Source organism: Silurus aristotelis, assembly GCF_946808225.1.
Source record: "Silurus aristotelis genome assembly, chromosome: 6".
Classification (NCBI taxonomy): Eukaryota; Metazoa; Chordata; class Actinopteri; order Siluriformes; family Siluridae; genus Silurus; species Silurus aristotelis.
Window position 1 is genome coordinate 1,593,305 of NC_139579.1, and position 23,574 is coordinate 1,616,878.

The 23,574-nt window shown below is 38.2% G+C and overlaps 1 protein-coding gene across 1 annotated transcript in view; it reads left to right on the forward strand.

Moving 5' to 3' along the window:
• scn4ab (sodium channel, voltage-gated, type IV, alpha, b) overlaps positions 1-22,253 on the forward strand; it is a 23,301-nt gene extending 1,048 nt beyond the window's left edge. The window contains exons 2-27 of the mRNA XM_083545362.1: positions 58-382; positions 1,657-1,775; positions 2,981-3,070; positions 3,334-3,462; positions 3,599-3,690; positions 3,933-4,151; positions 4,551-4,614; positions 5,320-5,461; positions 5,867-6,064; positions 6,398-6,493; positions 7,286-7,400; positions 7,499-7,737; positions 7,824-7,997; positions 10,502-10,858; positions 11,783-12,172; positions 14,108-14,225; positions 15,558-15,712; positions 15,808-15,981; positions 16,504-16,626; positions 16,870-17,154; positions 17,552-17,605; positions 17,801-17,942; positions 18,442-18,542; positions 19,045-19,315; positions 19,494-21,335; positions 21,417-22,253. Of these exons, the coding sequence (XP_083401488.1) occupies positions 58-382; positions 1,657-1,775; positions 2,981-3,070; positions 3,334-3,462; positions 3,599-3,690; positions 3,933-4,151; positions 4,551-4,614; positions 5,320-5,461; positions 5,867-6,064; positions 6,398-6,493; positions 7,286-7,400; positions 7,499-7,737; positions 7,824-7,997; positions 10,502-10,858; positions 11,783-12,172; positions 14,108-14,225; positions 15,558-15,712; positions 15,808-15,981; positions 16,504-16,626; positions 16,870-17,154; positions 17,552-17,605; positions 17,801-17,942; positions 18,442-18,542; positions 19,045-19,315; positions 19,494-20,584 (5,263 nt within the window). The 3' untranslated portion in view covers positions 20,585-21,335; positions 21,417-22,253. The remainder of the gene's footprint in view (positions 1-57; positions 383-1,656; positions 1,776-2,980; positions 3,071-3,333; positions 3,463-3,598; positions 3,691-3,932; positions 4,152-4,550; positions 4,615-5,319; positions 5,462-5,866; positions 6,065-6,397; positions 6,494-7,285; positions 7,401-7,498; positions 7,738-7,823; positions 7,998-10,501; positions 10,859-11,782; positions 12,173-14,107; positions 14,226-15,557; positions 15,713-15,807; positions 15,982-16,503; positions 16,627-16,869; positions 17,155-17,551; positions 17,606-17,800; positions 17,943-18,441; positions 18,543-19,044; positions 19,316-19,493; positions 21,336-21,416) is intronic.
• Positions 22,254-23,574: the final 1,321 nt, after the last annotated feature.

Here is a 23,574-nt window from a genome sequence, read left to right on the forward strand (position 1 = left end):
TCTCTTCTCGTCTCTTCTCTTCTCTCACCCCCTCTTCCTCTCCCCCTCTCTTGGCAGGGCGTATCTGAGAGATCCCGAGCTGGTTTCGTCTCTCGCCCAGCAGAATGTGAAGATGGCACATTTGCTGTCCCCCACAGGCACCAATGTGTTTCGCCGCTTCACTCCAGAGTCCCTGGCTGAGTGTGAGCGACTCAAGGCCGAGGAAGATGCTGAAGAGGCGCAGAGAAAAGCCCAGAACATTGAGATCCCTGAGGAGGAACTTCCCAAACCATCCAAAGATCTGGAAGTTGGAAAATCCTTACCTTTTTATTATGGTGATCCTCCTCCTGAGTTCCTGAATATCCCTCTGGAGGAGCTCGATCCTTACTACAAATCCAAGAAAGTCAGTTCCAGTTCCTCTCTGTACACTAAATTTACACAAAGCATGACTCACTGACACATGCTGCAGGAAGGCAGGAAAAAGCTTTAGATACAGTTACATTTACTTTCTCCACAAAGTCCCAGAAAAAGATTAATTGACATCTCACACAATTCTCAATGTTTTCATTAATGCTATGCTAGTTACAGTTTCAGGTCTACGTTTTTTGTTTGTTTGTTGGGTTAAATTATTTATATATCTATTAATTTGATTGATTTTTTTTATAAATCCACCCACTAACAGGTGAAGATCATCAGTGTTCTTCACTTCACCACTCATGATGTTATACCTGATCGGTGTATATGTTTGTTAGCTTATCTTTTTATTTATTTGTTCATTTTTTTATTGTTGTTTTGTTTCTTTACTTACTTATTTACATATTCAATTCTTACCAACACTAACTAACTAACTAACTAACTAACTAAATACTAACTAACTAACTTTTTAGTTGCTAACTAACTAACGAACTAACTAACTGAATTCTAACTAAATTATTTATTTATTTATTTTATTTATTAAAAATTTTTTTTTACATTTTTTTATTGCTGTTTTGTTTCTTTACTTACTTACGTATTTAAATATTCAATTTTACCAACACTAACTTACTTACTAACTAACTAACCAAATACTAACTAACTAAATAAATAAAATAACTAAATTGCTACATTTCTTACTACATTATCTATTTACATGCTTTTTTACTTGTGTACTTGTTGACTAACTTGGAATATGTTTTAGAAAAGCCTTTTGATGTGTACTTTCTGACTACTAACTATTGTAATACATTTATTACAGTTTAAATAGGTCAATTAATTATGTTCTTTCCAATTTTCTAACTAACTAACTAACTAACTAACTAACTAACTAACTAACTAACTAACTAACTAACTAACTAACTAACTAACTAACCTTCTCTCTAACCAACATCTACTTACTTCTTTCCAACATATTAAATTACTTACTAACCAGCTGAACCATTTACTAACTCATTAATTTACTTAATTTCTTTTATAAATATAAAATTTTCTGAGCTGGAATGTGTTATACACAGAACCTTTCCCCATTCCGAGTCCCACACAGGAACTAAGTAAGTAAAGTGCAGTGTTTTGTGTGGAGAAAATGTTTGCATTATATGTGTGTAGATGACTGTTGATCAGAGTCAAACCGTATCATGTTCATACTGAAACGTTATGTAAGTTTTTGTGTGTGTTTTTGTGTGTTTTTGTGTGTGTTTACAGACTTTCATCGTGATCAGCAAAGGGAATACAATCAACAGGTTTAATGTGGAATCAGCCTGTTATCTCCTCACGCCCTTTAATCCCATCCGTAGGGCCGCCATCCGAATACTCATACATTCATATCCTTTGGACGCTCAACTTATTATTTTGTATTATTTTTAATGGGTGAAGAAATTAAGCAATAAAATGACAAGCACAGTCGTCATCATCCTGCGAGGTGAAACGTCTCGAGGTGAAGTAGAGAGTATTAAAAAAAGATATTTTAGTGGTTTCCACCTCTATGTTCTTACACGAGCTCTCAATCCAAATCATACAGCATTGTGTTTGTTTATTTGTTTCTGTATTTTCCCACCAATTCCTCACTGCATGGTTTGATTACCGCTGTCCTATGCCCTATTTATTTATTTATTTAGTTTGATAAATGATTTACATATTAGTCAGATTGTGCCCATATACACTTGCCAGAAAAAATTGTGAAACCGAATTTATAAAAAGTGGTCTGATATTCATGTTTATAAGACTGAGACAGATGTGAGGAGGGATTATGGGCTGTTTTTCTACAATTCTGTTTCAGTTTATTGCTATTTTGGGTGTTTGTTGATTGAATCGCCCTCTTCAGGTCACTCAGGTTCAGGCCATGCTTTTATGATTTGTCATCTTTAGTTTGTTTAATTTGGATGTGCTTTGGGTCATTGACTTGTTGCATCACCCAACCTCTATCGATCTGTCTCCTTTAAAATATCTTGCCACGTTTTTTAAAATTCCTCCCTTAACGTTTTCAGGGGAAGGTCCTGAAGAGCCGAAGCAGCTCTAAACCATGAGGCTCCTGACACCATGTGTCACAATTGCAATGAGGTTTTTGTGTTTACTTGTTTTTCCTCCAATCACAGCATTGTGACTTCGTCATAGCGTCATAGAACATGTAAAAACATGCAAAAGTTTTGAGGTAAATTAGCGACGTGCCGCCATCTTGTTTTTTTCTTTTTCTTCATTTTGTACAATAGTTGTTTTCACTGAAAGTTCTTCTTCCTTCACCTTCATTCCCGTTTAGTGTTTTCTGCAGGGCTTTTGCTGTTGTTTTTGCAGAACATCGACTCCAAATGAGACTATTACAGTCATGAATTTCCTCCATTTGTAGAGAATTTCTCTGTGTGCTTATAAACCCATAGGAATTTAGAGAAATGGAAATAATAATTAAATCACATTATTTGGTTGTTTTACAGAACTAGATTTTGTGTGTGTTATTAGTTTAGTCAAACTGTGTTTGTTAATTATTTAAATGTGGGCACATGAACACACACACTGCTCCTTGACTGTTCAGTAAATTGTTCAGCATGTTCATCATGGTAACGATCCTGTCCAACTGCGTCTTCATGACGATGAGCAACCCGCCAGAGTGGAGCAAAATTATGGAGTGAGTCTCAACCAGATCACATATGTAACATTATAACCATGTACATGATCATATATTACATATAAAACATATCTACACCATAATCTTGTATATGATCATATCATACATACATGTATAACATCATAGCCTCGATTAGGATCATATTATACAGATATAAGATCAGAATTTCATATAAAACACAAGTACACACAACACCTTCTATGTGATTCTGCACAAGTGTGTTTTGTAACATGATCAGTACCCTGGTGTTACTTGTGTGTCAGGTACGTGTTTACAGGGATCTACACCTTCGAGGCTCTGATTAAAGTCTTGGCCAGAGGCTTTTGTGTTGGAAGCTTCACATTCCTACGAGATCCATGGAACTGGCTGGATTTCATGGTGATCAGCATGGCGTGAGTATCAGACACTTCACACAGTGAAAAAGACGTGCATTTGTTTGACAGCATTTTTCTTTTTCTGTCTTTCTTTTCTACTGTGATGGATAAATGTGGATTACTTCAAGTGATTCTGGGTGATGTGTGTCTGCAGGTACATCACTGAGTTTGTGGACCTGGGAAATGTCTCAGCTCTGAGGACCTTCCGTGTGCTTCGAGCCCTGAAAACAATCACTGTAATTCCTGGTACGTTCTGGAGTCACATACTGCTATCATGAAAGACCATTTACAGGAAACCATTATCTCAGCGCTACTCTCAATTCTGCAGTGTGGTAGAAGGTGTGGGAACAGAATCTCTGACTGTAGTGCAGCTGTAAAAAAAATATTCATGTTGCTGCAAAGTCTTGCCATTATCGGAACAAATGATTCGAATGTCAATGTCAGTAGCAAGTCAGATGATGCTCAGAACTTGTGTGTGTGTCCTGCAGGTCTGAAAACCATTGTTGGTGCGCTGATTCAATCCGTGAAGAAGCTGGGAGACGTCATGATCCTGACCGTTTTCTGCCTCGCCGTTTTCGCCCTCATCGGTCTGCAGCTGTTCATGGGAAATCTGCGCCAAAAGTGTGTGCTGTGGCCTCCTAGAAACTTCAATGACACCGAGGACACCAACAGCACTTTCAACTTTAAAACTTTCCTTAGCAGTCAAGGTAACTGGAGCACATATCTGATATCAACCCATTTGATCGTCACCCAAATATTTACATTTCATTTTACATAAACAGTTACATAAACATTTATACATCTGAGCAGATGAGGGTATAGGGTCTTTCTCATTTACCCAGAAATGGTGGCTGAGATTTGAACTTGCAACCTTCCAAACCAAATCCAACATAACCAATTGAGCTACCACTTATTCACATCTGATCTCAACACATCTGATCATAACACCAGGCTGACATAAGTTTAACACCAGGACCTGCTCTCAAGGCCAATGTTTTGGATGAAGTGATATGATTATTAATATAATATTAATGATGTCTGATTTCCAGGAGCCTGTTGATCATTCTGATCTTCTGGTAGCTGATTGTGAGTTCTTTATTTTGCAGAGGTTTATTACTACCTGCCTGGTAGTGCAGATCCACTGCTGTGTGGAAACAGTTCGGATGCTGGGTAGGCTGATCAGACACATATTTCACACTGCACTGGTTATTAAACAATCCATATTATGCAAATTATATTAGACAAACGTTTGTGGACACCTGAACATAAGATTATTTGCTTATTGAACATCCCATTCTACATTTATTCCCCATTTGCTATTATAATAACCTCTATTCTTCTGTGAGGATCTTACACAAGATAATGGAGTGTGTTTGAGCTCATTTAGCCTCAAGGGCTTTTAAAAGTCAGGTACTGATGTAGGTGAGGTTCACCTTCATCCCAAAGGGTTGAGGTTTGAGCTCTAAAGCAGGTGATCTTCCACTCCAACCCATGTAAAGTAGATCTTCATGGAGCTGGCTTTATGCACAGGGGTATTGTCATGCTGGAACAGGTTTGGGTCTCCAAGTTCAAGTGAATGGAAAAATTCATGCTAACACACCCAAAGACATGCTATACAATTGTGTGCTCCCAACTTTGTGCTAACAGTTTGTGGAAGAACCACAAACTGTGGGAAAAAAAATGTCACAATTGTGGATTTTTTTTTACTTTTTGAGGATGGTGGAATTCTGGCATTTTAGGATTCCAGTCTTCCAGCACCTGAAACACCTACGTTGTGGAATAAATAATTTAAATAAACTTAAAGAAATGAATGTATTTTGTAAAACAGTGTGTAAATTTTGTGTTGATTCATTTTTCTGGCTGTGATCCTGATAGAAAGTGTCCTGAGGGATACATGTGTATGAAAGCAGGCAGGAATCCCAACTACGGATACACCAGCTACGACAACTTCGGCTGGGCCTTCCTCGCCCTCTTCCGCCTCATGACACAAGACTTCTGGGAAAACTTGTTCCAGCTGGTTTGTGCATTTACATATTTGATTTTTACACTGATATGTGCAACAATTCCTCTCACTTTTCTCTATTATTGCTGTGTCATGCTGCACTAATGGAGTTGTGCAGTTATTCAGTAAGTACTGAACCATTTGTACATTATAAAGGCGATGTGTGAAAATGAATGGATGAAAAGAAGAAGGTCAAAATGGAAACAAATTGTGTATATAAGCAAAAATATATATATATTATAATTGTTTTTTTGTGAAATGTTTCTTTTTTTATTGAAATAAATAAATAATATACAAATAATTATTACAAATATAATTCTTATTTGTTATTGTTAATATTATTTGTATATTTATAGTTTTTTATTTTCTAGACCGAAATATCTAGAGATCATACGCTGATGTGATGTTTGCATGTTTCAGACTCTGCGGGCAGCAGGGAAGACCTACATGATCTTCTTCGTGGTCATCATCTTCTTAGGCTCTTTTTACCTGATCAACCTGATTTTGGCCGTGGTGGCGATGGCGTACGCCGAGCAGAACGAAGCCACCATAGCTGAAGCCAAAGAGAAAGAGGAGGAGTATGCCTTGATCATGGAGCAGATCAAAAAGCAATCCGAGGCAAGCATGCTTTCTCACTGTGTCCTACTTTTCACGTAATGAAGTATTGCATTGTGGATGCTGTAATTATAATTATAGCAAATTTGGAACAAGATAACAGTTTGCATAAAGTAAAAAAGGTGAATATTGTCTGATTTTTAAAACATATTTCTTTCTATACATTTTGTTTCTCTCTTATTGATATTAATATAATAACCAAGATTGGCAAAAAATTATCCCAAGCTAAATCGTGTGTTTTTATTTGCAGATATAAAATGCAGCACTTTTATATTAGACAGTAAAACTATTTTTATTTATATCAGTCCCATCTAAGTGTTTGACTTGTCCAACCAGCTAAAAAGAGCGAAGAGGAAAGAAAGCATGTCCTCGTTCGCGAGCAGTAAGAAAGCTGATGGCAGCGTTGTAGAGTGTGAGGAGAATCATGACGAGGTAAAGAATCTATCCGTAATTTTTTTTTTTTTTACATTAGATCGTATCAAAATCAAAATTAAATTCAGGATTAAATTCAGACCGGTACTGAATTCTGATTGGTCAGAAGGCATTGATTTGTTTAAAATTTCATCCTCAAGAAAACGTGACATTTGTTCCAATTTGTTGTTTGACCAACAATATCAAAGGGCAGTGGTGAAATAATGATTACAGTTCTGGGTCACTGCTTAGACTTTTGGAGGGTTCAGGCTGCTTCTGAATGCTCCAAACTCCCTAAGATATACACTATATGGATAAAAGCATTGGGTCACCTACATTTCCAGTCACTTCTTCTACAAACTGTTCATACAAAGATGAAGGCACACAATTGTGTAGGACATCAAAGCATTAGGATGAAATTTTTACTGCACTTTAACTAGGAGACACAAAATCTGTTCCGGCAGGACAATGCTCCTGTGCACAAAGTCATCTCCTTTAAGATATGATTTTTTGAACACCTTTTGGAAGAATGTAAATGCTGACTGCACCCCAGACCCCCTCATGTTATATCAATAACATCACACATCTCCACAAGCACATTTGTAGAACATCCTCCCAGAAGAGTGGAGGTTATTATAACAGAAAATGGGGAACTAAATGTAGAATGAGATGTTTAAAAAGCACATAACAATCTGGTGATCAGGTATCCACAAACGTTTGGCTATATAGTGTATGAAGCAAAGAATTTGACTTGAAGTTTAAATGCTGCTCAAGCTTTACTCTAATTTGATTTATTTTCTGCTGTGTCTAAAGTCTGTTGAGATGTCCAAATCAAATGGATCCAAAGGAAGTATGGACTTAACAGAAGTTCCTGGCCAGCAGAACAGGAGAGACAGTGTAGAGAGTGCTGAAAGCCATACATTAGAAGGTGAAGTCTTTTGTTTATACGTGAGTATTGACAAGTGTCCCAACAGATTTGACAGAATTTTGAACAAAAAGATTATAATCTCTTTCTATTTTTTGCAGAATTGGAGGAGTTGGAGAGACCCTGTCCACCTTGCTGGTACAAGTTTGCTGACATTTTTTTAAAGTGGAACTGCTGTGTGCCGTGGATCAAATTAAAAAGAATTTTGTACTTAATTGTGATGGATCCTTTTGTGGACTTGGGCATCACTATCTGCATCGTACTAAACACTGTCTTCATGGCCATGGAACATTATCCAATGACTGAAGATTTTGAGCATGTCCTGTCTGTTGGAAATTTGGTAAGGCACTAGATTTAAACCTCTAATGTGCATCTTCTAAATTGCTTTCAAATAAAACCATTAAGTGATGTAAAACGTCTTTCTAGGTATTCACAGGCATCTTCACAGCTGAGATGGTCCTCAAACTCATAGCGCTGGACCCCTACTACTACTTCCAGGTTGGCTGGAATATATTTGACAGCATCATCGTGACCATGAGTCTTGTGGAACTCGGCTTAGCTAATGTAGAAGGGCTGTCTGTACTCCGGTCCTTCAGGCTTGTAAGTAATCGTTTATTCGCTTATAAGAAACCAGCTTCAGTATACCAGCTCTGCTAGTATACTGAATATTAAAGTTAAGATGATGGAAGACTTATTGCTTCTCGTGTCCAAACATCTGAGATTGTACACTCATTACACTAGTGCCTTTATTTCATGCAAAATAAAAGCATGGAAACAGGAATGAAGAATTTGACCTACAATCGGCGAACGTTTTAGTTGGACATGGGACATTGGAGCACAGCAAACCAATTGGAGGACTTCACACCTTTGTTTTGGTAAATAGCTGATATCACACTAACTGATTCTTCTCAGAGTTCATAGAATACAGACTCTGACTCATATGTTTATCTTTCATCTATCGCCAATTACAGTCCATCAAAGAACGAGCAAACCATTCAAGAACAAAAAAACTGGGAAGAATCATATAGTGTGTTGTTGGCATTTGCTCTTTTATCATGTTTATGCGTGAAGCAATAGGCCCAAGCTACTTTTTGATGGGTAGCTGAGATGACAACAGCTTGCCATACTCAGCCTGTCAGTGTGCTGGAATGTAAACTTAGTGCTTGTGTGTGTGTTTGAACCAATGAAGGTATTACAATATAGCTGTGAGGGCCTGAGAGATATTGTAAATAAGAAAAAAGTGACTGGATCTACAAAAGAAACTGACACAGGTTTGGTGATGCAAGAACAGGATCTAAAGTATGTTAGAGAACATGGGTGATAAAGAGGATGGATCTATGAGAGAGAGTGATACTGGGCTGGAATGAGCAATGCAGGGACAGAATCTATGAGAGGAACTGGGTAATAATAGGTAATGCAGGTAGAAGATTGAAGAGGTGATGCAGAGACAGGATCTGCAATATCAGGATCAGGAGGTGCAACATGTTCTATACAGTAACTGTATCTATAAGAAAAAAAGGTACTGGAGAAGAATGGGTGATGCACGGACAAGAAAGAGAAAAAACACTGTGAGGGGCCCATAATTGGTGAGATGTTAGGACAGGGGCATGACCCATGCATTTGAGAGTTCTACCCTGGGACAGAATGAGTGATGCAGCAGGATCTTTGTGAGAAACCAACACTGTTACATGGTGAATGATATTTGACCAGGATTTGCACGAGACAGAGAAAAGACAGTTAAGCAGCATATACGCTGAAGGTGAAGTACCCATGCCTTTTCAGACAGACATTGGCAGGGTTTTACAGGTGGAAGCCATACGTATAGGACTTTTGATACTTTATGTATTAGAGCAGCATACTTGGAGGAGAGTGCAGGATTTCTGGTGGTGAAATATAAGTGACAGGCTGAGAGGCTATCCTGCATTTCCTGCCATGTCCCTATACTTTAACTTGGGGTCTACAGCCACACAATAATCCTGTACAAGGTTGACTGGATGACCTACTGATTTTTATCTCCTGTTGATAGTTTTAACTAGGTAGGATGAAACCATCTCTTTTAGTGTAAAATCCTTGCAGAAAGTCACTGTTTGGTGTTATAGGCAAAAAAAAAACCTTGTTAGAGTAGAATAATAGAAAAACTCAGCAGCTCTTTACTATGAACACACCACATCCACATGTGTACAGTCTTCTGTAACACACCAAAGCAAGACAATGGCAGATGTAATCAATTTTTACAAACTTACTTTTAAAACGCACCAGTCACTGTTAAAAAGTGTATGAATTCAGAAAGATCATTTTTCACCATGGCTTCTGGCATGATTTAAAACCTATGCTAAATGATTTGTGTTCTAGATAGCTAGAATGGCACTATGGATCTTAGTATGTAATTGTTACATAAAGTCGTGTGTTGTTTTGCCACAGGAATTGTGCACAAATATTCTCTGTTTTTTATTGCTGCCTACATGGCTCATGGCTTTAGTTAACCCTCGCCCAGATATTTGTTGCTAACCTGTTGTGTGATTGTAGCATTCTATGTTGTGTTATACTGTGTGCAGTTGTGTATATGGTGGTATTTATACACACATGCTGAATATATATATGTATATGTATATATATATATATATATATATATATATATATATATATATATATATATATATATATATATATATATATATATATAAATATAAAGATGTGTTGCTGCAGTATTTTTATACTTTTATACAATTACCAGGTATTGCATCCAATAAATTTGTGTTGTCTGGATGAAGGCTTTGGCTGCCGGGAACGTGGGGATGAAGTGTTTGATCGTAATAGACATAGTGAACACAGTGAAAATCCTTGAGTGGTTCACTTTAAAATTTCTATTGTATTTTTGCAATGTAGGCTATTACATAATCTCCTCCCTGATTATTTATTAGTGGCTGTTTTACTTTTCATCTATTGTCCAAACATTGCAGTGTTGCGAGCATCTCCAGAGGTTCGTTATCAGTGCTTGACGGCTCATTTAATGGTGTGCCATCTGACCACAAACTGGTATTTCTTGGTGGTTCTTCTTAAATTTAACTATTATATAATCATTTTGTGACTAATATTTAATACAGATGCGTGTCTTCAAGTTGGCAAAGTCATGGCCTACCCTGAACATGCTGATTAAGATCATTGGAAACTCTGTGGGTGCCCTGGGGAACCTGACCCTCGTCCTGGGTATCATCGTCTTTATCTTTGCTGTGGTGGGCATGCAGCTCTTTGGGAGCAGCTACAAGGACTGCGTTTGTAAAATCGCTGAAGACTGCACACTGCCACGCTGGCACATGAACGACTTCTTCCACGCGTTCCTAATCGTGTTCCGGATCCTGTGTGGTGAGTGGATTGAAACCATGTGGGACTGCATGGAGGTGGCAGGCCAAGGAATGTGCATTCTCGTCTTCATGATGGTCATGGTGATTGGAAACCTGGTGGTAAGTATTGCCTTTGTTAAAAATAGTGTGTTGTCTATATCTATGTTGTCATTGTGGGGCCCCTGAGCCCAATGAGTTTGTGATGATATCCCCAATTTTCTCATTTAAATGCCAAATTACGTTAGTCATAGTTCACATTAAACACACTGAATGTGTTTCAAGGTTTCTTCAAGGGTTCTTACAAAGCAAAATACCAACGAAACCTTTATACACACTCTTTAACTAAGAGCTGTACACTAATTGTGACATTCATTATAATGAAAGGTCCAAAACACTGGGCAGGTCTCTCGGAGATAATTGACTTGTAACGTGCCTCTCATACTTGAAACTCTACTGCAAGTCTCCCTAAGTATGCTGGAGTGGATGTTGCTTGACATGTTTGAGGAGACTAATTTGTCATAGACTTTATATCCTGTAGAGTAGATCATGTGATCCTTTCACTAGAAGTTAATTATACAGAGGGCTTACTTACTTTGAGTATCAACCAGCCATTTACTATAAATGTAACCAGGCAGATTTCCGTTTCATCTATTCATAGAGCCAAGAGGAAATAGCTCATCTAGTGTGCTAGTAAAAGCGTCTCTTTGAGATCCTTTGTTGGTGGATGTGAGGATGTCCATCTCAGTTAATAAGTACTATTTTCAACAGCAAGAATAGGACAAATTGCAGTGTATTTTTAAAATGCCCCCATTTCTGCAACTGTAGGTTGAGCAAATATCAACTCAAAACTGGGAAGCATCATGGTCATGAGTTAATCACTTTACAACTAATAACAAATCACTTGCAGTTTTTCTTCCTCTAAAATAATTACGCATTTTTTTCTAAAGACAAAAATGTGCCCCATAACTGTATTCTACTGAGACTGTTAGCTTTTGGGGAAAAAAGGAACACACACAAAATACATTCAGCTTTTGGTTGTTGTAGGTCCTGAATCTCTTTCTGGCGTTGCTGCTCAGCTCCTTCAGCGGAGACAATCTGTCATCGTCTGACGAAGATGGTGAAATGAACAACCTGCAGATTGCCATTTCAAGAATCACCAGGGGCATTGACTGGGTCAAAGCCTTCGTTATTACACACGTTCAGCATTTGTTGGGCCTGAAACCGAAGGAAGAGGAGGTAAAAGGTAACGATTTAGTCTTGAACCACGTGGACACGGGTGAGTCGGGGGATGAGACCAAGGACGAGCTGAAACAGCTTGATGGAGCTCTGCGAATGGCTGTTGTTCCTATTGCAAAGGGAGAGTCAGATGTTGAAAGCCCTTATGATGATGACAGCGCTTCTGAGAATGAAGAGGAGATCGATGAAAAAAAGAAAGTGAGTTTGTCTTCCTAGTTCACAATTTAACACATAGTACAGTGTATATACTGCATATGTATGCGCATACAGGGAGGCAATCACTTTAAAACCACTGCTAGGGGAACTAAATAATCGTTTTACATTAGCACTTGTTAAGGCGTGAGATATATCAGGCAGTAAGTAAACAGTTGAAGAAAAAATGAGTTTTAGGATGTGAGCGACAAATGCCAGATTGTGATGTCTAAATGACAAAAATGTAATGCTGGCACTGTTGGAGTCAGAATCTGTTGTTCCGTTGTTGGTTCCCATTCCACATTTTGTTGCCATTTGCTGTTACAATAACCTTCACTCTTCTGATAAGATGTTCCACTAGATTTTGGTGTTCTTATTGAGATTTTCGCTCATTTAGCCACAAGGGTGTTAGTAAAGTCAGGTACTGATGTGGTTGATGTGAGAGGCCTGGGATGCAGTCAGCATTCACATTCATCCGGAAGGTGTTCAGTAGGTTTGAGGTCAGAGCTCAATAGCAGGCCATTGTGTCTCATTGTGATGTTGGACCAGGTTTGGGTCTCCTAGCTCAAGCTATAATTTTACATCACTGCATCTAAAGATGTCCAATACAATCGTGTGCCTTTGTGTTAACAGTTTGAAGAAGATATTTAGCTGGGTGTCCCAATACTTTGTATAGACAAAAAACAGGCACACCATCAGACCAATCATAATAAAGATCTTCAGCTTTGTGGTATAATGGTGAACAAGAAACATGGATTTGCATCCTCTTACACCTGGTAACCCCATTTAATTAACCTCATAGAATCTGTGGATATTATGGCCAGAACATGGCTCGGCCGAGAGAAACATAGACTCTCTGAGTGGTTTTATGGGTGTAGTGGAGGTCAAGTGTCACAGTGACGGAGCGTGGGAAACAGCACTAGCGCAGCATGATTAGTTAACCTCTTCGACAACCACCTGACCTCTAGGGTTCCTCTTTCACTCATTCCTCCTGCCTAGAATTCTCACTTTGCGTAACATAGCCGTGCATCCAGAAATCTGTTTGTTCATGCATTTTAGTAGTTTAGGAATAGTAAACCTGAGCAGTGCCACTTGAGGTCAGATATTTTGTTAAACATTTGTTTCAATGAGGCGCATATGCACTGACTCATTAGACAACTGTTTGTTGGTATGACTGCAAACTGGGTTGAATTACGCGGCTCACATAACGTACTCTCGCGTGTCTAAATGCTTGGCATAACGCGGGCGACCATGTTTCTCCACAGGGAAGGGGATACATGGCTGAAGTGGAGGTTGTGGTGCTAAGCAATCGGTGATACTTCATTAGAGTTTAACCAGGCCAAAGCCTAAACCAAAGAAGCGCAAGTGATATTTATTGACTTTATTATGCTTTAATTCTGCTTTAGAATAAACTCCAACGTAGAAAATTGTCACGTGGAATTCTACGAAAAAATAGACAGCTGGACATATGCTAATGGATAAACAGCATGGTGCAGTGCTTTATTAGACAGATCTGTTTACTCTTTAAGATTCAGTTACATGTGGCTACGTCAGTGAAAGAGAAATACCATCCAAATCAGAGGGATAGATTTATGCAGCACACTTATCATTCACAGTGTCTTCTTCATGCTGCTAAATATAACTCCTTTTGAACTGTGCCTTTAAAGCCAGATATATTCTCGTACAAGATGTCCTGAGCTCTAGAGCTAAGAAACCTAGACAGGAATAGTACAGGAAAAAAAACAGTGACAGCTCAGATGTCTCCTTCGTTTGTTTAGCACATGGCATGTTATATCTTAATAATTAGGATTAGGAAGTACATAAGAGTTTTTAATAGAGTTTGCATCCAGACCCTTCGTCGTATTTTTGCACCACCGACAAAGCACACTGAAGACATTCTGATGAGTTCTGATCTTTGAATTTCACGCCTCTTTTGGACAGCTGAAAGATGCAGACGACTCGTCCAGCTGCAGCACCGTGGACAAACCTCCAGATGTGAAAGAGGAGGAGTCAGAGGAGGAACTGGATCCTATCACTCCAGCGGACTGCTTTACAGAGAGTGAGACTTATTAAGCGCAGTTATCTTTCAAATGGGAAGCAGATTACCCCAGATACTATTAAAAAGGCTGCTGAGTAGCATAGCTAGCCTGCTATCTATATAAAAAAAAAATCCAGTTTGGTCTGATCACCAGCTAATTAGAGTATACAGAGATATTTAAACTGGTAGGCCATCATGAGTTTTGTCATGAGCTCAAGTGCTCAGGTTACGGTCTTTGCACAGTGCTGCACTTTGGGCTTCTCTGAATTAAATGAATTACCTATACCCAGTGGCGGGCCATGCATTTGGTACCTGGGCCTTCAGTGGGGACGTATCTGACTTAATCCCCCTCTTAATACCACCACTATCACGTCACAATTATAGAAACCATCAATACAATACAAAAACGCAACATAACAACACGTAGCATTACAGAGAGAGAGACATTTCACATATGGAGGTGAAAACCATTTTACTAAAGCAAGAAACCCAGTTAAGACTCCAAACCTCTACACTACAACCACAGCTGTGCACCTACAACATCTGGAGCAGTTCAGAATCAATATTTGTCTAATAACATGGCAAAAACATAAAAAATGTAAAGCTCCTCAGAGGCTGTAATTCAGTGGTACCGCTCGTATTGACTGGTCTAGAAGTGGAGACAAGCTAGCTAGCTTCGGGGTTGGCCGACCTCCTCACCATGTCTAGCCTTTCTTGAAAATGGATTTTTAAGTATGTCTGAGATCAAATAAATTTCTCTTCCTCCGTCAGCCATTGTGGGCGTAAAAAAGTCTAACTCAGATGTCAAACAGTCAAACTTGGCTGTAACAGTCTCCTCTGACCAACCAATCAGAGGACGAAAAAATGCTGACACTACTCTGTTCCAGCCAGCTGCCCTGTGAGGCAAATATGAAATCTGATTGGTTTAAGAAACTGACCCATTGATAGTATAGTCTAAGGTACATTGGCCAGCAGTACTGTTTCTGAAGACCCTGAGCAGATTAGATTGACATGGCAGCACATAAAGTCTGAAATCTGATTGTAAAAAAAAATCTAATATCCACATACACGTACTGGAAGCAGTGCAGCCAAGAGAAACGCTACAAGATGATGATAAACCCAACCTCTCTGTGATGCAGAATTATTAGTTATAATGGTGTTTTCTTTCTACCAGATGGTCAGAATACACTGGATCTTTTTTCAGCATAGTGATACAGCAGTGTTTTCTAAAATATAGCTGCATAATGAAATCTGAAATCCAAATTTTCTAGGTCTAACATTTTAACATCAACATATATTTAAATATAAAATGTATTTATTCATATGCTTTATCTTCTGCCTGCTGCACTAAAGATTGCATTAGACGCTGCCCATGCCTGGATGTGAACATCACCAAGGGCAAAGGAATAGCATGGTGGAATATCCGTAAGACCTGTTACTCCATTGTGGAGCACAACTATTTTGAGACCTTCATCATCTTCATGATTCTTCTCAGCAGCGGTGCTTTGGTGAGCTGAAGGACTAAAACCATTTTTTTTCCTTTTTTAAACGTAGTACAGATTAAAAGTTCTCATCTTTTTATGTTTTCTTTTTCTCTGATCAGGCATTTGAGGACATTTACATCGAGCAGCGACGAGTTATTAAAATTATTCTGGAATATGCGGATCAGATCTTCACCTACATTTTTGTCATTGAGATGCTCCTGAAATGGGTCGCGTATGGGTTCAAGGTCTATTTCACCAACGCTTGGTGCTGGCTGGACTTCCTCATTGTGGATGTACGTGTTTAGGTTTATCAATAAAATGGAAACCCTAATATAAAAATTTTATATACTAACAAAAGATAAATGATGGAACAACTGAATGTGAACTGGAATAAATCAGTGCACCTAGCTGTAGAAAGAACATATGTACGTGGTTCTGCACCTAGAATCTCTGCTACCTAAAATGCATTTCCAGGAGCTCCATCACCAGCTGGTGGTATATCAAATCTAATTTTGATGGAAAGCGTTTTGAGGAGGTTGTAACTCGGTGGTTACGGGGTTACTGATCGGAAGGTCGGGAGTTCAAGCCCTGGTATAACCAAGCTGCCATTTTTTGGGGCGCTTGAGCAAGACTCTTAATCCCTCAGGGGTGCTATAACATGGCTTAAACTTACAGCTTAAATATATTATTTTTCTTTCTTTATTTATTTAATCTAATATTTTACCTAGGAAAACAAACAACAATTGTTACAATACAACAATAGAATACAATTCCTTAATCTTTGTTTTAGCTTTAACTGCAAAATGCTCACACAGGTCTCCCTGATCAGCTTGACGGCTAACATTCTGGGTTACTCTGAGCTTGGACCTATCAAATCCCTGAGGACACTGAGGGCTCTGAGGCCGCTTCGTGCTCTATCCAGATTTGAGGGAATGAGGGCAAGTACATGATTTTCTTTTTGAATGATTGTAGACTGTATTTTACTCAGGACAGTTTTCGTGAGATTATACACTAAAGCTAAAGTTTCAAACTGTTTTGGGGTAGGTCCAGTTTAGTGAATACTAATGAAGTACCTGATCTCAGGGCAGGGTTTGGATTTAAAGGCACTTTATTCTTAGGGGTTTAATGGACTTTAATCAGCTATTTGTATTTAGGTTTAAACGTGGTTTTGTATTCCTCAGGTGGTGGTTAACGCGCTGGTTGGAGCCATCCCCTCTATATTTAACGTCATGCTGGTGTGTCTGATCTTTTGGCTGATCTTCAGCATAATGGGTGTGAACTTGTTTGCTGGAAAATTCTTCTATTGCTATAACACAACCTCTCAGACGTATTTCACAGCCGATGAGGTGAACAACAAAAGCGACTGCATGGATCTTATATATAATAATCATACCGAGGTGCGATGGATGAACACAAAGATCAACTATGATAACGTGGGCATGGGCTACCTCGCCTTGCTGCAAGTGGTTAGTGTTCATACATGACTGAATGTAAAGATGGATGGATGGATGGATGGATGGATGGATGGATGGATGGATGGATAGATGGATTGATGGATGGGGTATGAGTGGTTAGTGAATAGGGGTATGGATGGATAGATAGATAAATGGGGGTATGGATGAAAGGATGGATGGATGAATGGATGGATGGATGGACTGAGTATGGAAGGATGGAGAGATAGTTGGGTGTATGGATGGATAGGCAGATAGATGGAGAATTGGCATGGGATGGATAAATGAATGAGGATGGATTAGGATATGGGTGGATGGTGAATATGAATATGGATGGATGGATGGATGGATGGATGGATGGATGAGAGATACTTGTTTTGGTTGTCTATCTCAATATGTTGTTGGTTCACAGGCCACATTTAAAGGGTGGATGGACATTATGTATGCTGCTGTGGATTCTCGATTGGTAAGCTTCATTTATTGTTTTCTGAAAGTTCCAGAACCTGATGAATAATAATTAATTTCTACACATGACAAGATCTGGTAGTGATGTGAAACAACCTAACAGACCGCATATATCATTAATATACTTTTTCAGATCTGGGACTGATTTTACCTCTAAGCATTAAAGTCTTCTTTTCACTTTTTCCTTTTTAACTAGGTGGAGGACCAGCCAAATTATGAGACAAACCTCTACATGTACCTGTACTTTGTTATTTTCATCATCTTCGGGTCCTTCTTTACTCTCAATTTATTTATCGGTGTCATCATCGATAACTTCAACCAACAAAAATCAAAGATAAGTATTATTAACACAAGACCACAATTGCTACCTGAATCAGGATCCAAAAATCTACTTATTTATTTAGATTTATTTTTGTTTATTTATTTTATTAGTTTTAGGAGTAAATGCTGAACTAAATAAATTGGCCTGTTAAGTTTAAACATGTGGGCATGTATATAAGGAATAAAACACTTGGGGTGTTCTGGTATAGGAAAACAATCAACAGAAAGGTGGTGTGATGTAATTGTGTTACTTGTGTTGTCTCAGTTGATCGTTTCTAAAAAAACACATCTTATAGTGTATTATTGCTCAAGGACCCAGAAACTTGTAGATTTTGCAGGTATAATGAAAGCAGTGTAGATTTTTGCAGTGGCAGAAATAATTATAATAATTATTATTATTATATTGTTGTTGCTGTTGTTGTTATTATTATCTCCAAAATCCCTGAGTAGGCCATGAAAAGATATTACATATGTTTACCATAAAGAATAATTGTCTTGTCCTGTTTCCTTACTTAGGAGGACAAGACCTGTTTATGACTGAGGAGCAGAAGAAATATTATAACGCTATGAAGAAACTCGGTTCTAAAAAACCGCAGAAACCCATCCCACGCCCACAAGTAGGTTCAGTACATTTATTTGCTAAATAAATAACAATAAACACAACCAATTGGTAAAATACACTACATGAACAAAAGCGTGTGGGCACATGACCATAAGATTGGTATGTGCTTCTGTTTGAACATCCAATTTCACATTTAGTCTCCATTTGCTGTTTCAATTAACATTCAATCATTTAGGTTAGATTTTGGAAAGTGCTAGTGGAGATTTCTGAAGATTCATTTAGTCACAAAGGTGTTAGTAAAGTCAGGTAGCAATTTCTTCATGGAGCTGGCTTTGTGCACATGGGCAGGTTTGGGTCTCCTAGTTTCTAGAGAAGGAAATTTTATGCTAGCGCATCCAAAGACATCTTTTACAATTGTATGTCTTTCAATTTTGAGGGAACGTTTGGGGAAGAACCACATAATCAGATGTCCCAATACATTTGTCCATATAGTGTATCTGTTGATGACATCACTAACTATATTAATTTGTGAAATCTTTTTATCCAACTTTCTGCAGAACTGTTTTCAAGGCTTCATCTTTGACATCGTCACACAGCAGTTTTTCGACATCCTGATCATGGGTTTGATCTGCCTGAACATGGTCACTATGATGGTGGAGACGGACGACCAGAGCATTGAGGTTGAAATAATCCTGTACTTCATCAACTTTGTATTTATTGTCCTATTCACCGGCGAGTGTGTGCTCAAGCTCATCGCACTGCGACAGTACTTCTTTCACGTCGGATGGAATATTTTTGATTTCATCGTGGTCATTCTTTCAATCATGGGTAAGTAATGGAGTTAGTTCGAGGAACACTTTGCTAAATAGTAAATTGCTGATATCCTAAAAAAAATAGCTGAACATTTAGATTAAATACACTGAATGTGCATCCTTGTTTCAGAGGTCACAGAGACCAACACAAACTGAAAACCTACCTATCTGTTATTAATTACCTTTTTTTTTAGGCTTGGTCCTAGCGGACATCATTGAAAAGTACTTTGTCTCGCCTACGCTTTTCCGTGTCATCCGACTCGCCAGAATCGGACGTGTCCTGCGTCTGATTCGAGGTGCTAAAGGCATCCGGACGCTGCTGTTTGCCCTGATGATGTCACTTCCTGCCCTCTTTAACATCGGCCTCCTCCTCTTTTTAATCATGTTCATTTTCTCCATATTTGGCATGTCCAACTTCGCCTATGTGAAAAAAGAGGGCGGCATCGATGACATGTTTAATTTCGAGACCTTTGGGAACAGTATTATATGTCTGTTCATGATCACAACGTCGGCCGGCTGGGATGGGCTTCTGTCCCCGATCCTCGACAGCTCACCCCCCGACTGTGACCCAGACATTGAGCATCCGGGCACGAATGTAAAGGGTAACTGCGGGAATGCCGGAGTGGGCATCGTCTTTTTCTGCACCTACATTGTGATGTCGTTCCTTGTCGTGGTGAACATGTACATTGCCATCATTTTGGAGAACTTCAACGTTGCGACTGAAGAAAGCAGCGAGCCTTTATGTGAGGAGGACTTTGAAATGTTCTACGAGACCTGGGAGAAGTTCGATCCGGACGCTTCGCAGTTCATTGAGTACAAGGTGCTGGCGGATTTCTGCGACACCCTGAAAGATCCGCTGAGGATCCCCAAGCCCAACATGGTCAAGCTTATCTCCATGGACTTGCCGATGGTACCTGGGGATAAGATTCACTGTCTCGACATCCTGCTGGCTCTAACAGCCGAGGTCCTGGGCGAGTCTGGGGAAATGGACATGCTCAAGTCGAGTATGGAGGAGAAATTCATGGCAAACAACCCATCTAAGGTTTCATATGAGCCCATATCCAGCACACTTCGACGGAAGCAGGAGGATGTGGCTGCTCAGGTTATCCAGAGAGCCTTCCGCAAATACAAACTCAAGAATCCTCGCAGAAAGTGTGTCAGCTTCAGACAGAGGATCGAGAAGCCTCCATGTGTGTCTCTGCAGAATGAGGTGCTTTTACATTCAGCCCCTTTCACTATCCCTGACTCGACCTATGTGGAAAACCTGAAGGAGTCCATGGTGTAGCGAGATCTTGCAGAATTTTCTGCTTACCTGTTCGCCAAAGTGACACAGTTTTCACTGAACTGCTTGTTCTCTATCAAAAATGTTCACCTCCCCAATATGAAGAGAATGTCAGTGTAAGCCGCTTTACAGTCCTCTATAAAGAACTCAAATCAGTGAAGAAGCAGATGATGTGAATAAAAAAATAAAAAAAAAGTCTGTTATGTAGCGATTTTCGTTCTCTCAGCACAATTTCCTAGTCCCAGAAGAAATGAAGTACAAACCGAGTGGGGGACGTTTCGATCATCTGTGAATACTTTTGATACAAGACTGAAGAAATGGTTTGCTTACATGCTGCAAATATAGAAGGTTTTTCCCCTTTTCATCGTTAAGACTTGCTCTGAAAGCAGGGAATTTATAAAGCTAATTCATATAACCACTGTAGCAGATGGTCATATATCACCAATAACACAAACCTGAGATATGTATCTGATTGACAGTATATACATCTTTTTATACGGCTTGCTATAAAATCAGATCAAGTCAAAGCTACTGATATTTTGCAGCTATGACAATATAAACCACTTATTATTACAGTTATCAATTTGTTTCTGCTAGCGCTGTCTCTTAATACTGTTTACCACCAGCCTGTCTCGGAAATATGTGTTTTCTCCCCTATGGGAGTGGGAGGAAACAGGAATAGGAGGGAATGGGAAAAGGACTGAGAATAGGAAGGAATGGGAATGGAAGGGAACAGGAATGGGAGGGAATGGGAGTGGGAGGAAATAGGAATAAAAAACTGAGAATGGGAGGGAATTGGAATAAGACTGAGAATGGGAGGGAATTGGAATGGGAGGGAACAGGAGTGGGAGGGAATGGGAATAGAAAGGAATGGGAGGGAATAGGAATAAGACTGAGAATGGGAGGCAATGGGAATGCATACAGGAGTGGGAATGCTTTACCTTGGAATTAAAACCCCAAAGTTGTTCGGCAAGTTATAAGAAATCCTTTTTAAAGTAGACTCTAATAAATATACTGTAGGTTAATAATATGTTCAAAAATAATGTTATTCATATTCAGTATAAATGTTGGATTTGGAGCCTCTTTAAAAAAATGTAAATAAGGGACGTAGGTTTTCTTTACATTTATAAACAGTCTTATCCACTATTTTGTGCTGCTTTGAATTTTCAGAACTTTACATTTCTGATCATTCACACGTTTATCAGGCGCAAGTTACAATGATCTCACTTACACAACGGAGCAGGTGGGGGTAGGGGCCTTGATCAAGGGCCCAGGAGTGGCAGATTGGCAGCAGTGGTAGGATTTGATCTCATGAATTCTTAACTGAAAAGGTAAATAAATGTGAAGTTTTATAACTCACTGGATAGTTCATTGCTAGTTTGCATGTTCTTCTTGCCTGGCAAAAACGCCACTGCTTTATTAAAGGCGTTGTTTTTTTTTCTTTACTTTAAAGTAAAGTTGGAGGCAGACTGTAACGGCTTGTGTTCATGTCTACAGTCGTCGTGAAGATTTGATCCCTCGTGATCCCTCATTTCACTTGCTTGAGAACAAAACAATGAGTAGCGGATGACGATGCGTTGGGAACAGTATTTGAACGCAGGTTTAGGCATGGCAGCAATTTCATACACCAACTATATTCATATTTCATAAACCTACAGCATAATAAAAATAACACGTTTTGACTTTTTTGACTTGGCTGTGAAAGATTAAACCTTTGCAGCATTAGGCTTAAATAAAAAGGATTTTGGGATTTTGTATAGTTTTTGGCTAAATTCTGAATCTAGATTTTAGTTTAAAGTGACATAAAATGCAGCTCTGTGTATCATTGATTTTGTAGTTTCATTGTTTGAGTTGAGATGAATACGTTTAAGGTCTTAAAAGCTTTTTTACTGTAAAACTTGTACATTTGTATGAATTTGCATGGGTCAGCTTGCATGACTTGTTAGCGACGGTACAGAATCATGCCTCTGATAAATATGGTGTAATTTGGTTTATCCATTGAAGGGTTATACTGCGATGATCTAAGAAGCTAGCTTTCCATTGGAATGATATACTGTTGTAAAATTCACTTTATAGACTTTAAGCTTATGTTTTTTTTTTTTTACAGTTGAGTCACTGTTATTGCCACAGTCCAAAACTACATGATCAGATTAGCATTCAGACCACGCAAATCCAATCTCTATGTATGCGCTCGCTATCACATCCTAATGGACGGAGCTTTAAGCACTTGGTGATTCAATGGCATTATGCCAATAAATATAATATTGTACAGACAGGGATTAACTGTTTAAGATCATGTATAAATATGTGGATGTGTCCTGAGTGGATAAGGAGGGATTTTGGGCCCTTTTCCGTTTTCATTACATTTGTTTAGACGTTAGTTGTGTTTAATGTCCCATTTTTCAGTTCATGTAAATATAAACATTTCTTCATTCAAAAATTCAACAATATTAAATAATACTTTTTTATTTTTTATTAAGTTGATAATACATTATTTGAAAAATTGTTTATTTAATAATATTAACTTATAAAAATTGTGTTTATTCAATAATAATATTCCAAATTATTTTGTTAATTTGATAATATTCAATAATAAGCATCTTTATTCAATAATGTTCAGTAACACATTTCTTTATTCAATAAATAAACCTTTATTTAATAATATTCACAATAAAAATGTTTTAATAAACTAAAAACTAAATAATTTCATTATATTGAATAAAAACCTTTTTTAAATTAGTTATATTTAATAATAAATGATCCACTAAAACATGTTTGCTGTTTAAACTGTTTATTTTTCTTCAATTTGGAGTTTTAAAATGAACATCAATACAAATTAATAGATTAAGATTTATTTGTAAAAAAGTTTTTTTAGGTTTTTAAAAATGAGGTCAGATTTTTTTCCTTCCTTTCAAAATGTTTATGATTAAAATTTGACAAAAAAATATCTTTTTTTTTTTTATCATTTGATAATTGTGTTTACAATAAAAGCA